This window comes from Alnus glutinosa, chromosome 3 (genome assembly GCF_958979055.1).
Source record: "Alnus glutinosa chromosome 3, dhAlnGlut1.1, whole genome shotgun sequence".
Classification (NCBI taxonomy): Eukaryota; Viridiplantae; Streptophyta; class Magnoliopsida; order Fagales; family Betulaceae; genus Alnus; species Alnus glutinosa.
The window spans coordinates 660,429-672,687 of NC_084888.1; the positions used below are offsets into that span (position 1 = coordinate 660,429).

Below are 12,259 nucleotides of genomic sequence, written 5' to 3' on the forward strand. Positions count from 1 at the left end.
GTGATTGGTCGATAATTCTGAGAACCGGATAGGAGCTGAGGTGGATGAGAGTCAGATTCCACCAGTCCTAGTCAAATTTGGGCGAGGGCTGAATGGCTAACCATGAATTTTTTAATGAAAGTTTCTTTAAAGCCCAAATGGGCCCAATATTTACTGGGCTAATCACATTCCACCAGTTTGTCTTGTTTATAGAATCAAGGCACGTCTTCTTTTAATTGATTTAGAAGAAAAAAAAGGCCCATCTTCTAAACTAGGACTAGAAAAAAGTTTTAAAATTTTTATTTTATTTTCAAATTAAAATAGTAAATATTTTACCATCTCAGAATTTTTCACCTTTAAAAAGTCTTTATTTCACTCCAATTCGTTATTTCTCCTACCAAAAAACTCTAATTTACGCTCTCACTTCTATGGTCTTTACTCCTAAGATTGCATTTATTTTAGGTTAAAATATTGTTTGGAAAAGGTTTTTCCCATTTCCGATAGTTGGCACTTCTTCGTACAAACAGAAAATAGTGGTTAATAGAAAATAATTTTTGGATTAAAAGAAAAAACTTCTTTATGTAAACGTGCACTGCCTCAATAATTCCTCTATTTGCTCATTATTATTCTAAATTTAGGCCTAGTTTAATTTCGCAAAATAAGTCTTTAGAATAGAATGATTATTCCATTGGAATATCTATTCCTTTATTTGATAGGGATCTATTCCTTGAAATAACTATTCCATATGAATAAATATTCTCTTATGAAGAGGAATAGCTATTCCTAAGGGAATAAACAATATTTTTTCAAAAAAACCATTTTTTTTCTTTATTTTTTCAAATTAAAAAAAAATTAATAAAAATTAAAAACAAAGAATTTAGATCAGATCTGTGGCCGGCCACCCACAGATCTAAGGTCCAACATTTATTTATTTTAAGATTTGAGTTTTTTTTTTTATATAGAAAAAAAAAAAAGAAAAAAAAAAAGAAGAAATTATGTAGGTTTTTTAGTAATTTTGAGTCAATTCTAATTGTGGTATATGTGTTGTCACCAAACTAAGAAATTAAAATAATTATTCCATTCCACTCAACATCATTCTCAGTAATAATTATTCATTTTTTTAATGAAATATTCTTTCCGCGAATCAAACGAGACTTTAAACTCTTTTATTTCATTAATATACATTTAAATGTAAAGCCTGGTGTGTGCGTGTGTGTTTGGGCCAGACTCAGGCCGAACAGGCCGAGGCTGAACCGTTTTGCTTCATGGCCCAATAGAGAGGACGGGGAGAAAATAAAACGAAACCCTAGTCGCGCACGCTTTAAAAAGGGGTTCAAACCAACAAGTCAGTCGGCATCCACGGCGCGAGGGCAGCCAAGCCTCCAGATATGGCACTGTGCGCCACAACCCAAGCTCTCTCGAGTTTTCCCAAATGTTACAACCACACAGTCCTCACTACAAATCCTACCTGTCTCAGACCCTCTCTTCCTCTGAGGCCAACCCCACTCTCTCGCACCGCCGTGGGCCTCCACTCCCGTACGTTCTCCATCCTTTACATTTGGTACCGAATCCACACGAAACCCTAGGTTCCATTTCCCTTACATCTTCTTTTTTTTTTATTTGTTTGATACATTGGCAGTCGATTCTTTTCAGGGTTGCTTTTTACCAGTTCATTGGCAAGAGCAACAACGTCTGAAGAAAGTTCGGGTGGAGCAAACCTGTACGCTGGTGAAGAACGCGATGGTGTAGTAACCCTGGAAGATGCTTCACCGGGTGAGATGATATTTGGTGGAACTGTGGTAGCAGAAGTACCTGAAGAGGAGTCTCCTGGGGATGAGCAAACGCAGTCGTTTGAGCTTTTGGATAAGCTTAATATAAAGGTTCTATTCAAATCCCTGAACTTCTAGTTTATGATTGTTCGTTGTCACACTAGTAATATTTTTGACAAAGAATTATATATTTGATAATATTTCAAATCCCTACATCTAGTGTTTTTTTTGTTTGATAATACCTTTCTTTCATAAATGATAACTGGTATTACGTTCTAATACTTTTTTCTTTATACTAATTCATTTGGTAATTTATCTCGTAGGGTTCCTTTTCTTCTGCTTTCATAATCATAAAAAAGCTATCGTGAATTTGTACTCTTTTTTTTACCTACGAGTGCTTGGATGAAAATGCAAACTTGGTTGCTATGATGATGCTTTAAATGGTTGATGGCGTTCATGGAATGCTTGATGAAAAGATCGACAGCCATGTCGATCCTGAGCGGTTACCTGAGCAACCCCAAATATAGATTACTATTTGTCTTTTATTTGTTCTTGCTGCTATTAGTTCTATATTCATGCTATTAATATTTGTCTTTTGTAAATGTTTATTTTTTTAACTCCCCGAATTATGATGATGGAAATTTGTTGCTATGATGAATGATCAAACATTATGAAAGTTCCTATTTATAGTGGCTTGATGAAAGTCAATCCTGAGCGGTTACCTGAGCAACAGACAGTTCCTTTCAACAAAAACTCTTAAGTGATTGTTTTTGATCGTTTCCTTCTGGAAATTATGTTAATAATGCTCTCTCTTTCTCTCCCTCTTAATGTTTCCTCTTCAAGAATTATTTATTGAAGTTTTGTTTGTTTCCACTGAATCCGTTCACGTTTCTTATAAAATTGCATCATTCTTTTTCCTGTCTTGTTTCTCTGTCTATGTTTTTATATCTATTCCTTATGTAACAATATGGGTGCGTAGCGGGTATGTGATTGCCACTTCTTTCGGCTACAAGGGCTTAGATCTGAGGATCAATTTCTTGATGGCTTTGTTCTGGTGGCACACATGAATTTTGCGTCCAAAGGTCTTGGGAGGTCATCTTTATCCAGATTAGTTGCCGTGTACTTCTCTGGGTTTCCCATACCTTGGATAAATTTTATTTTTATTTATGCTCATCAAAAACATACTTGCAATTTTTTTAAATGCTCCATCCTTTTGATATTTTGTCTGGTTGAGTGCTTTTTGAATTAAATTCCCATATTTGTTTGTCATTTGATATATCTATGCTGCTGTGTCTTGCCTGTTAAAAATATGCAGTTTGACTCGGATGATGCCTATAATATTCTTTTATATGGTGGTGGTGCGTTGGTTGCAGTGTGGTTTTCATCAGTCATTGTCAGATCCATTGATTCTATTCCATTGGTGCGTATTTGTTATTTATTTTATATTAATTTTGTACTTCCTTGGTATTATGAACAAGGTTTAAATTTCTTCTTGTTAGGTAAATTGATTGATTGTTGTTGAATGTAATGTAATTAGTTTCCCAAGCTGATGGAAGTTGTGGGCCTTGGCTACACATTCTGGTTCAGCTATCGGTATCTGATCTTTAAGGTAATTACTAATTGGGTTGGATTCGGAATTATTCCTTCATTGTTTGAGGACTCATACTAATTAGTTTCTGTCGACTTGCAGAAGAATAGGGATGAGTTGGCTACTAAAATTGAAGAGCTTAAGCAACAGGTTCTTGGTTCAAATGATGATTATTGATTGATATATGGAGGAGTCACTTGATCTTGTTCTCTCTGTTTTCCAGTGAAGGCAATATATGTTTCTTTTTCCGTCACCATAGAAATGTAAACTGGTTTTACTTTTGACATGGAAGTAAATATATTTTGTTTTTTTACCCGCATGTAGAAAAACAAATATTAGTCTTTTCTCCATCTTCTCTAGATTGACCAGGGAGGATACAAATGTTCACTTCATTGGATTACTTTCATACGATTTCTTGTGTCGATATTAAATTGAAGGTTTGCTAAGGTTCAGCATGCGTGCCCAAGACCTCTCAGAATGGGGGAAGAAAGAAATGCTCTGCGGTTGAGGCACTGCAGGAGGTATTTGAAGGCTCCGTTTGATTGGACAAAAAATATCTTTTTGAAAAAAGCTCTCTATTTTTGAGAATTTGGTGCGGAGTAAAATATTGATCAACATTAAAATGTTTGTAGTTGACCAAAAAAATAACTTATGAGGCATATAATGGTTTCTCATTTGCATAGGCTATTTTTTGGCGCTCTTTCACTACTTATAGGCACTTATGAAAGAGTTATAAAGGCCTAATTATTTTCGTTTTTACACCTGCTCAGGTGGGCTTGGACACGAAGTTGCGTTTGATTTCAATTCAACTTCCAGAGTCCTATAGTCCTATTCTCATATATGTTCTCACTGTAATATTGATTTTTTTATTTTTTGCCGTTTTTCTCGTTCTCGCATTTCTTCAATTTTTATTTTTTTTTAAAATAAAAGAAATATTTTGCAATTTAATTTCCATGAGCAAGTGCTAGAAAATGTTTCTTGGGCTATTTCCTAGGTTATAAACAGCGAAAAAATAACATTTTTTCGACAGAAAATACCGAAGTAAATCACTGAAAAGCTTACCAAAATATGATCCGAGAGCGTATTCAAATCCGAAATTTAGAGAATAATCGTCAATACTAATGAAGTTTAATAAAGTGGCTATTTTTGTTTTAGCTGGTGTGGAAGAGGGAAATCTTTTGTTGGAGAGTTTGAAGCCGAAATGCAAATTAATATTTATCATGATCAAGGCAATGAGTGATACTTGTTACTTGAATCCTAGTATTTTATTTCAACTTTTGGTCAAATTTGCAAAACATATTTTTGATAGTAACAAAACAACCATTCTTTCTTATATTATTTTTTTTTTATTGTAAAATGTGATTTTCATGTGAGGACATTTTTGGTAGTTGCAGCCAAAAAGGGAAATAAATCTTAATTTATTTTATAACGGGTTTATAGGAGTGCAAACTTAATTTATTTATTTTATAAGTGAAGATATATTATCTCGGACACCATTGCCGCTATCCCTCGTTCTTTTGTTTGGAAGGTAAGAAAAGAAAAGTTTACAGAAGTACAAATTTCTACGCTCATCATATAGTCTATTGGATTGTGGCTGAAGCTCACTCAAAAAGCACACATAAACATAAGTATAGTACAAGGAGATACAAAATAAAAGGCATAATTGAACTTTTATTAAATTTTGTACCTTTATGTGCTCTTGGGACTTGAAATGGTCATAATGCCCTTATATCTTGTTGTAAGTGCGCGTTTAATTATAAGAAAAAAATACAATTTAGTCCTCTAAATTGCTACTTTTTCTCTTGATGGCCTTCCAAGCTTCTAAGGCTTGCACTCTAGCAATCTAAACTACCAGAACTTTTATAAAAAAAACCCCTTACCACTTCCACTCGTCATTTTTTAATTAAAAAATTTAAAGGAAAAGTACACATATTCCCCTCAAACTACCACTCAATTGTCAATGTATCTCCCAAACTATCAATTGTGTCAATGTTCCCCCTCAAACTATCAAAAAATGTCAATGCCCCCCCCCCATAAGACCAACAAAAAGTACCCTGATTTTTTTTGAATTAGACAAAAATGTCCTTATAAATTCAAAAAAAATAAAACTAAAAAAAAATAAAAAAAAATAAAGGTTTTTTTTTAAAATAAAAAAAAACAAACGAAAAAGAAAAGAAAAAACAGTGTTTTCATTAAATTAAAAAAAAACGACTTTTTTTTAAAAAGAAAACGATTTTTTTTAAAAAACAAAAAAACAAAAAAAAAAACTGAAAATTATAAAAACAAATTTTTTTAAAAGAAAAAAAAAAAGTTTCAAAATTTTTTTTATTATTAAATTTGTATACCTTTTTGTTATTTTATATTTTTTTTAGTTTTTATTTTATTTTAATAATTTTATGAAGGGTATTTTTGTCGTTAGGGGGACATTTACATTTTTTAGTAGTTTATGGGAGAACATTGACACAATCGGTAGTTTTGGTAAGACATTGACAATGTAGTAGCAGTTTGAGTAAGTTATATGTACTTTTCCTAAAATTTAAAATAAATAATTAAAAAAAACTAAAAAAATTTAAAACTAAAAACAACGTTGGGCACAATGCATACCTGTAGCTCGGCGAACTCATCTCCGCTTCTTCAAACGCGGACATGGCTAATTTCTTATCATTCAATATCTATGATATTGCTATTTCGAAGGTTATGAATGATTCTAATCTAAATTTTGTTTTATTACAAATGACGAGCAAGTCTATCATCATTATGGAAGATCTGGATTGGTTTCTGACGGATAAATCAACGGCTGTGAGCTTGTTCATTAATGTTCATATCTATTTTTCTCTCTGTGAGTTTTTGGCATTCAAAACGTTGGCCAATAGCTACATGGAGCTCAAAGATCACAAGTTTTTATCTCAAGTGGATGATATTTTCTAGAGCAGGGCGAGCTTGAGCTCGGCCGAGATCAGCGAGCTGATGATTGCGAATCGGAATTCGTCGAGCTGGGCTATAAAATCGGTCATCACGACGTTGCAAACGGACAGTGACCGAAGGAGTGTCAAGAAGATCAGGTCGCGGTTGGGAAATAACGCTATCCCAAACACCCATATTTTTTAAAAAATAAAAATAAATAATAATAATAATAAAATTTTAGTTTATTTATTTTTTGATTTTTTTTTATTTTCTAATTGAAAAATAACACGTTGCAGGGGTATTATGGAGATATTTCACTAAAAGATGTATTTTTCAAAGATTTTGATAGTTTAAAGAGTCAGAGTGCAAGCTTCGATAGTTTAGGGACCATTAAAAAAAAAATGTAATAATTTGAATGGCTACATTATTTTTTTCCCTTAATTATATGACATATGAGAAGGCTTGGGCTTGTCTCAGCGGTGATAACATGAGCGTCTATGGAATCAAAGACAAGGGTCTCCAATATTTTGACGAGAGCAAGTATGATAACTTGATAAGGCATACCAAACTGTGGATCTTCTTGATGAGGAAACACGCCATTGTAGTTGGTTTCGCATAGCAGAGTTAGCTAAAAGGATCGAATTCAATATTCACGTTGAAGTTGTCGTGATAAAACTAATTTTAGAGACCATTAAAGAAGCAGAAAATAGTAAAATAATAAATAATACAATTACACAAGATATTAAGATTTTAGTGGTTCGGCTTAATAAGCAAGCCTACATCTATTGGCAGAGAGACTTGATACACCAAAATCTCACTCCCAAGCATAAGAGAATTAATGACAATAGAAAATTTCTCTAAATTCCCTTAGTGCTAGGGAGACTCTCAAATGAAATGAAGTTACTGCCTTTTTCTATTTTTCTATGTGTTATGAAGTTGTTGGATTGCACACTAGACAAAATGATTGAATGGCTTCCATTTAATCTTGTCCTCAACTTCATAGAATTCAAAACAAATTTAATATCAACTAAAGAGATGGTATATCTACCGTACAACATTGAATTAACAAAATTATCAAACAAATCCGGTAGTGAACACAATAAAATCAAGGATTGATCATTATTATCTACTTGAATATCAATATTTTTTAAGTCCATAAGAATTTTATTAAATTCATCAAGATGATCACAAAGATGCATACCTTCCTTCATCTTGATTGTAGAGGGTATATAACCGTTGCTTCAAATACAACCGGTTAATGAAAGACTTCTTCATATACAAGTTTTCCAGCTTCTTCCAAAGTTCAGCGACAGTTTCTTCATCGGCAACTTCTCTCAAAACTCCATATGAAAAAGACAACAAATTTGCACTGTGGGCTTTTTCTTCAAGTTCCACATATTCTCCAATTTCTTCAATTGCTTTAATACCAATTCTTTCATCGAATTGTTCTAAAATCTTCGCCAAGCCTTGTTGTCGTAACAAAGCTCACATCTTGACACGTCAAAGACTAAAACTATTTTGACCATCAAACTCTTATACTTTCAGATCACCAAAGAAGCAAAAAAATAGCAGAATAATAAATAACACAATTACGCAAAATATAAAGATTTAAGTGATTCGGCTTAATAAGCATACATCTACCGGTGGAAACAACTTCAATAATATTTACTAACAAAAAAATAGGGTACAAAGAGTATTATGAAGAAAAAAATCACTTAAATTCAAAAGCTCTAATACAAATCTCACTATCAAGCAAAAGAAAATTATTAAAGATAAAAAATAAAAAAATAAAAAATAAAATAAAAAAAATTCTTTAAATTTCCTTAATGTCGTACGACACATAAAGTCTAAAAACTTCTCTAGTAAGTAAAGTAAGAAGAGACAAATATGTAGAGATAGAACTTAGAAGAGATCCTCAGAACACAACAAATAATAATGAGGCCCACACAAGAGTTGTTAAAGTACAAGTCATCATTACAGAGGTTTACTGCTGATGTGAAGACGATTCTACATCTTCCTTTTTGATCTACTGTTATCATTTGCCCTTTTTTTTTTTTTTTTTTCTTTCTCATTTTCCCTTATTTTTGCTAAATCATCATTTCTACTTAAATTAAGCTTAAACAAATAAAAATGAGAAAATTTAATCGTTACATTAAAATTTTAATACTCTCTCTCATGCGTGGGATTAAACTCTCTTTTAATAAATAAAATTAAATATGTAAAATATTTAATTGAAATGAGAGGTAAACGAAAGAGACAAAAATTTAAATTCAAAATTTTTAACTCTAATATCATGTTAATTCACAATTTTTTTAAAAAACTTAAATTAATAAAAATATATAAATTAAATCAATCCTTTAACAATTTTAATTCTTTTTATTCTACTTCCTATCACCTTTTAGGGGTGGCAGTGGGTTTAGGTGACAGGAGTTTAGGCCAGTCTTAAAAAGTGGCAGAATTTGTAAGTGTGTTGCTTCTATCTCCTGCCGATTAAAAACTATAATAATGCTACATAGCTTACTAATGCCACATATATATAAAACATTTAAAAAACCAAAGGTGGAAAAGGGATGGGATGGGCCTCCCCTCTTTGGGAAATGATAAATATACAACCCTATCACAACTTTGGCACAACCCCCACTCACAATGAGGTGGGACCCACGTGTATGGGCTTCACCTCATTGTGAGTGGGTTGTGCCAAAGTTGTGCAAAGGGGTTGTACCTCAATCATCTCCCCCCCTCTTTTCATATGGTAAGGAGGTGTTTGACCACCCTAAAGTAGATTTACTTTAGAGGTGACTAAACTGTACCCTAATTTCGAAAGTGGTAATTGAGTCACTCATTCACCCAAGAGTGATGATTCGAGTCAACTCGAATTCCATTTTAACGAGTAACCAAACCATCATCCTCAACCTTTAAATCTCATTAAGGGATAGTCTGATCACCCCCTAAGTTAGTAGACCTAGGGACTGGTTAGGTAACCCCTTCAACCGGGGGTGGTGGTTCAGACCAACCCGAAAGCCCTTTTGAAAAATAGCAAAACCTCGAGCCACCACCAAAATCTCTTTGAGGGATTGATCCGGTCACCCTAAATGCTAGAGAGAGGAGACCAACCCCCTTTTGCCACTTTTCTTTTTTCTTTTTTATAGTTTTTTTTTTTTTTTTTTTGGTTTGTTTGTTAAGTGTCATCTGAGATGGTATTTGGTACACGCAAATCAAATTGATAATCTTACAAAGGATATGTACCAATTTTGTGACTTTTTAAAACTTAGGTAGCTTTTTGATAAAGAAGTAAATCTCTCTCTCTCTCTCTCTCTCTCTCTCTCTCTCTCTCTCACACACACACCCATATACCCTTTTTTCCTTTCTCTGACCATTATGGTGCTATTTCAAACTATGGAGAATAGCACATGCACATCACTACCATAGTTAATTCTATACGAGCTGGAATCTCTTTTAGAGGAAAGGAAACGAACTCATGGTCGGTTGCTCATCCTGTCCTTCACCTTGTGACAGAGACACGAACAAAGCTATAGACGAGCAAATGTTGGAAACCAGCTAGAGATATAAATATATAGGTTTAAGTCTCTATCTCAATTATAAGGAAATAAATTTCTTCTAAATTGAGTCGAATGAATTTTCTTTCAATTCGGTTTATAAAACTGTCATATATCTCTTATCATATGAAAATTATATAATTTATTAATTAACATGTCACATGTTCAAAGAAGACACGACAAATCTATTAGGTAATGAGTTGTTTATATGGGCTATAAACTTTACACTAGAAAATTAAAGATATAGTTGATTAAATAAATGAAACATACATTACTCTCGCTCATTAATACTTTGGCCCTTGCAATAAATATTTGGCTCCGCTCCTAAGGTTCACCTAATATTTGTGCAGTACAAATTAATGAGTATGGGATGTTTATTCTTTATAATATGGAGAAATCATGATATATTTTTTTGTCAATTAGCTCGAGATATTAACTAGATGACATATATCGACAAATGACAAATGTTAATGGAAGGGTGAAATCTTTAAGAGTTTGGTAATTGAAAAGGGTTAAAGTATCACATTTTAAAATTTAGTAGTCTAAATACTAAAGAGGTAGTAGTTTGAAGGTGGTAAATGTATATTCTCCCAATTATTTATTTATTTATTTATTTTTAATTTTATAATATTTTAGTTTCAAAAGCTACTATCCAAAAGTCCAAATATAGAAAAATGATCCCCTCTTTGTTTCTCTCACAAAATCTCTTTTATTTTATTCTTCTATTATTTATTTATTTATTTTTTTATCTCCCTTCTTTGAAAAAATAAACTTTATGGTACTGAAGTCACATGATCAAGCCAATAAGGCATGCGTGTAAAGCTAAACTCATCCCAAGTAGGCATCTTAGACAATTCTTTATCGTCAAGACTTGCCCTTTATATGCAAGAAAACCGCTCCAGCTCCTATTTTTGGTTTTCTTTTCTTAAGCTAAGAGATATTATATATATGCCACAACATTCTTAAAGTGCCTACCTTAAAAACCAAAACAATGGTTAGAGGTACCTCGGGAAGAACATTAAAAAACAAGAAGAAAAAGCAAAGAAAGGGGAAGAAACAAGCCCTTTAATTATTTACCCCCCCCCCCCCCCACCCCCCCCCCAAAAAAAAAAAAAAATCAAGCCCTTTAATTATTCATCTAAAAAAAAAAAAAAGCCCTTTAATTGCTGTTGTACTTTTCTCATGACCAAACAAGGAGTTTATTGAGGGTGTGATTAAGATACCTAAGAATTTGCATACAAACTTACCTTTTTGAGTAGGAGTACGTTTTTTTTGAACTAAATTTATTGAAATTGAAATACGTATTTTTATATTTTGCAGTTAAAATTTAAGAATGAGACACGTGTCCCTTGTATTTGGGTATGAAACACGTGTCTCAATCCTAATAAATCAAATTCTAATCCTTATAGAAATGATCATTTTATAAAGAATAAACCCTACTACTACTACTAAACTTCTTAACTAGGTTTTACTCACTGATATATAAATAAGTTCAAAAGTTTTACTTTTACATCTTGTGCATGCATGTAATAATTATCATATTCTTTTTTATTTTTCTAAGCAATAATTATCATTTTTTTTTTATGAATAATAATTATGATATTCATTTATATATGGAGATTCAGTCATATATATGCAATCATTTTGACATTTTGTGAGTCATGCTGTTCCGAATTATAAAAATCTCTTTGAACATTGTTGAACGAATTAAAATCCTGTTTTATCAGATCCAATATATATATATATATATATAAAATAAATATTTAGAAAATAAAAATCAAGAAGATATATTGATATTCCTACATTTGGCAACAATCAAAAAGACATTTTATTTTCAAAGCACATGATTTTCACATATATTAATCCTACTAAAAATGAATGTAGAATCAATATATATATAGTGGATAATGTGGATGAAAACTTTGTCCACTTCATATAATAAATATTTAGAAAATAAAAATCACAAAGATATTGATATTCCTACATTTTTGGCAACAATCAAAGAGATATTTTATTTGTAAGCACATGATTCTCACAAATGGATGTGATTCTTACATTGTTGTTAATTCTATGTAAAAATCAAAATAATAGATAAGTTGGGTGAAAAAGTTTGTCTACTTCATATTTTGCATATATAATAAATCTTTTAAAAAATAAAAATCACACAGAAATTGATATTCATACATTTGGCAACAATCAAACAGAGATTTTATTTATTTTCTCTACCAAAAGGGTAATTATCAATATTCAAATATCTCGGATACAGCAAAATCCCACTCAGATTGAAAGCGATACCCGTAGACCACATGACCCCACCAACCAATCAAATCCTATCGTCTAACCCAAAGGCGATCGTCCATTCCTACATTGAACACACCGAAGAACAACCCAAAGGGGCTAGAATCGTGTGCGCACCAGACAAGATCTTTACCCTGCTTCGCACGAAACAATCACCATTCACA

At 32.2% G+C, this 12,259-nt stretch overlaps 1 protein-coding gene and 2 non-coding genes across 4 annotated transcripts; all 3 read left to right on the forward strand.

Annotated features, from left to right (window-relative positions):
• Window positions 1-1,301: 1,301 nt before the first annotated feature.
• Window positions 1,302-3,655, forward strand: LOC133863760 (protein CURVATURE THYLAKOID 1D, chloroplastic). Of its 2 annotated transcripts, none has more exons than XM_062299841.1 (5): window positions 1,302-1,540; window positions 1,619-1,859; window positions 3,064-3,168; window positions 3,286-3,357; window positions 3,439-3,655. In XM_062299841.1, exons 1-5 carry the CDS (start codon window positions 1,368-1,370, stop codon window positions 3,511-3,513), a joined length of 666 nt encoding a protein of 221 aa, XP_062155825.1. In that variant the 5' UTR covers window positions 1,302-1,367; the 3' UTR covers window positions 3,514-3,655. The 2 variants fall into 2 exon arrangements, with proteins under 2 accessions (XP_062155825.1, XP_062155826.1); XM_062299842.1 differs by having other exon boundaries at window positions 1,305-1,515; window positions 1,633-1,859.
• LOC133865136 (small nucleolar RNA snoR128) lies at window positions 2,169-2,263 on the forward strand. Its single transcript, XR_009899661.1, has one exon. It is a non-coding gene; the product is annotated as a small nucleolar RNA snoR128 (small nucleolar RNA).
• LOC133865135 (small nucleolar RNA snoR128) lies at window positions 2,394-2,478 on the forward strand. Its single transcript, XR_009899660.1, has one exon. It is a non-coding gene; the product is annotated as a small nucleolar RNA snoR128 (small nucleolar RNA).
• Window positions 3,656-12,259: the final 8,604 nt, after the last annotated feature.

What these genes read in the sequence shown, in the direction of transcription:
- LOC133863760 (XM_062299841.1), top strand. Translation starts at nt 1,368, where the DNA reads ATGGCACTGTGCGCCACAACCCAAGCTCTCTCGAGTTTTCCCAAATGT. An exon ending in TGGATAAGCTTAATATAAAG is followed by an intron (nt 1,860 to 3,063) that starts GTTCTATTCAAA and finishes AAAAATATGCAG; the next exon opens with TTTGACTCGGATGATGCCTA. An exon ending in ATCGGTATCTGATCTTTAAG is followed by an intron (nt 3,358 to 3,438) that starts GTAATTACTAAT and finishes GTCGACTTGCAG; the next exon opens with AAGAATAGGGATGAGTTGGC.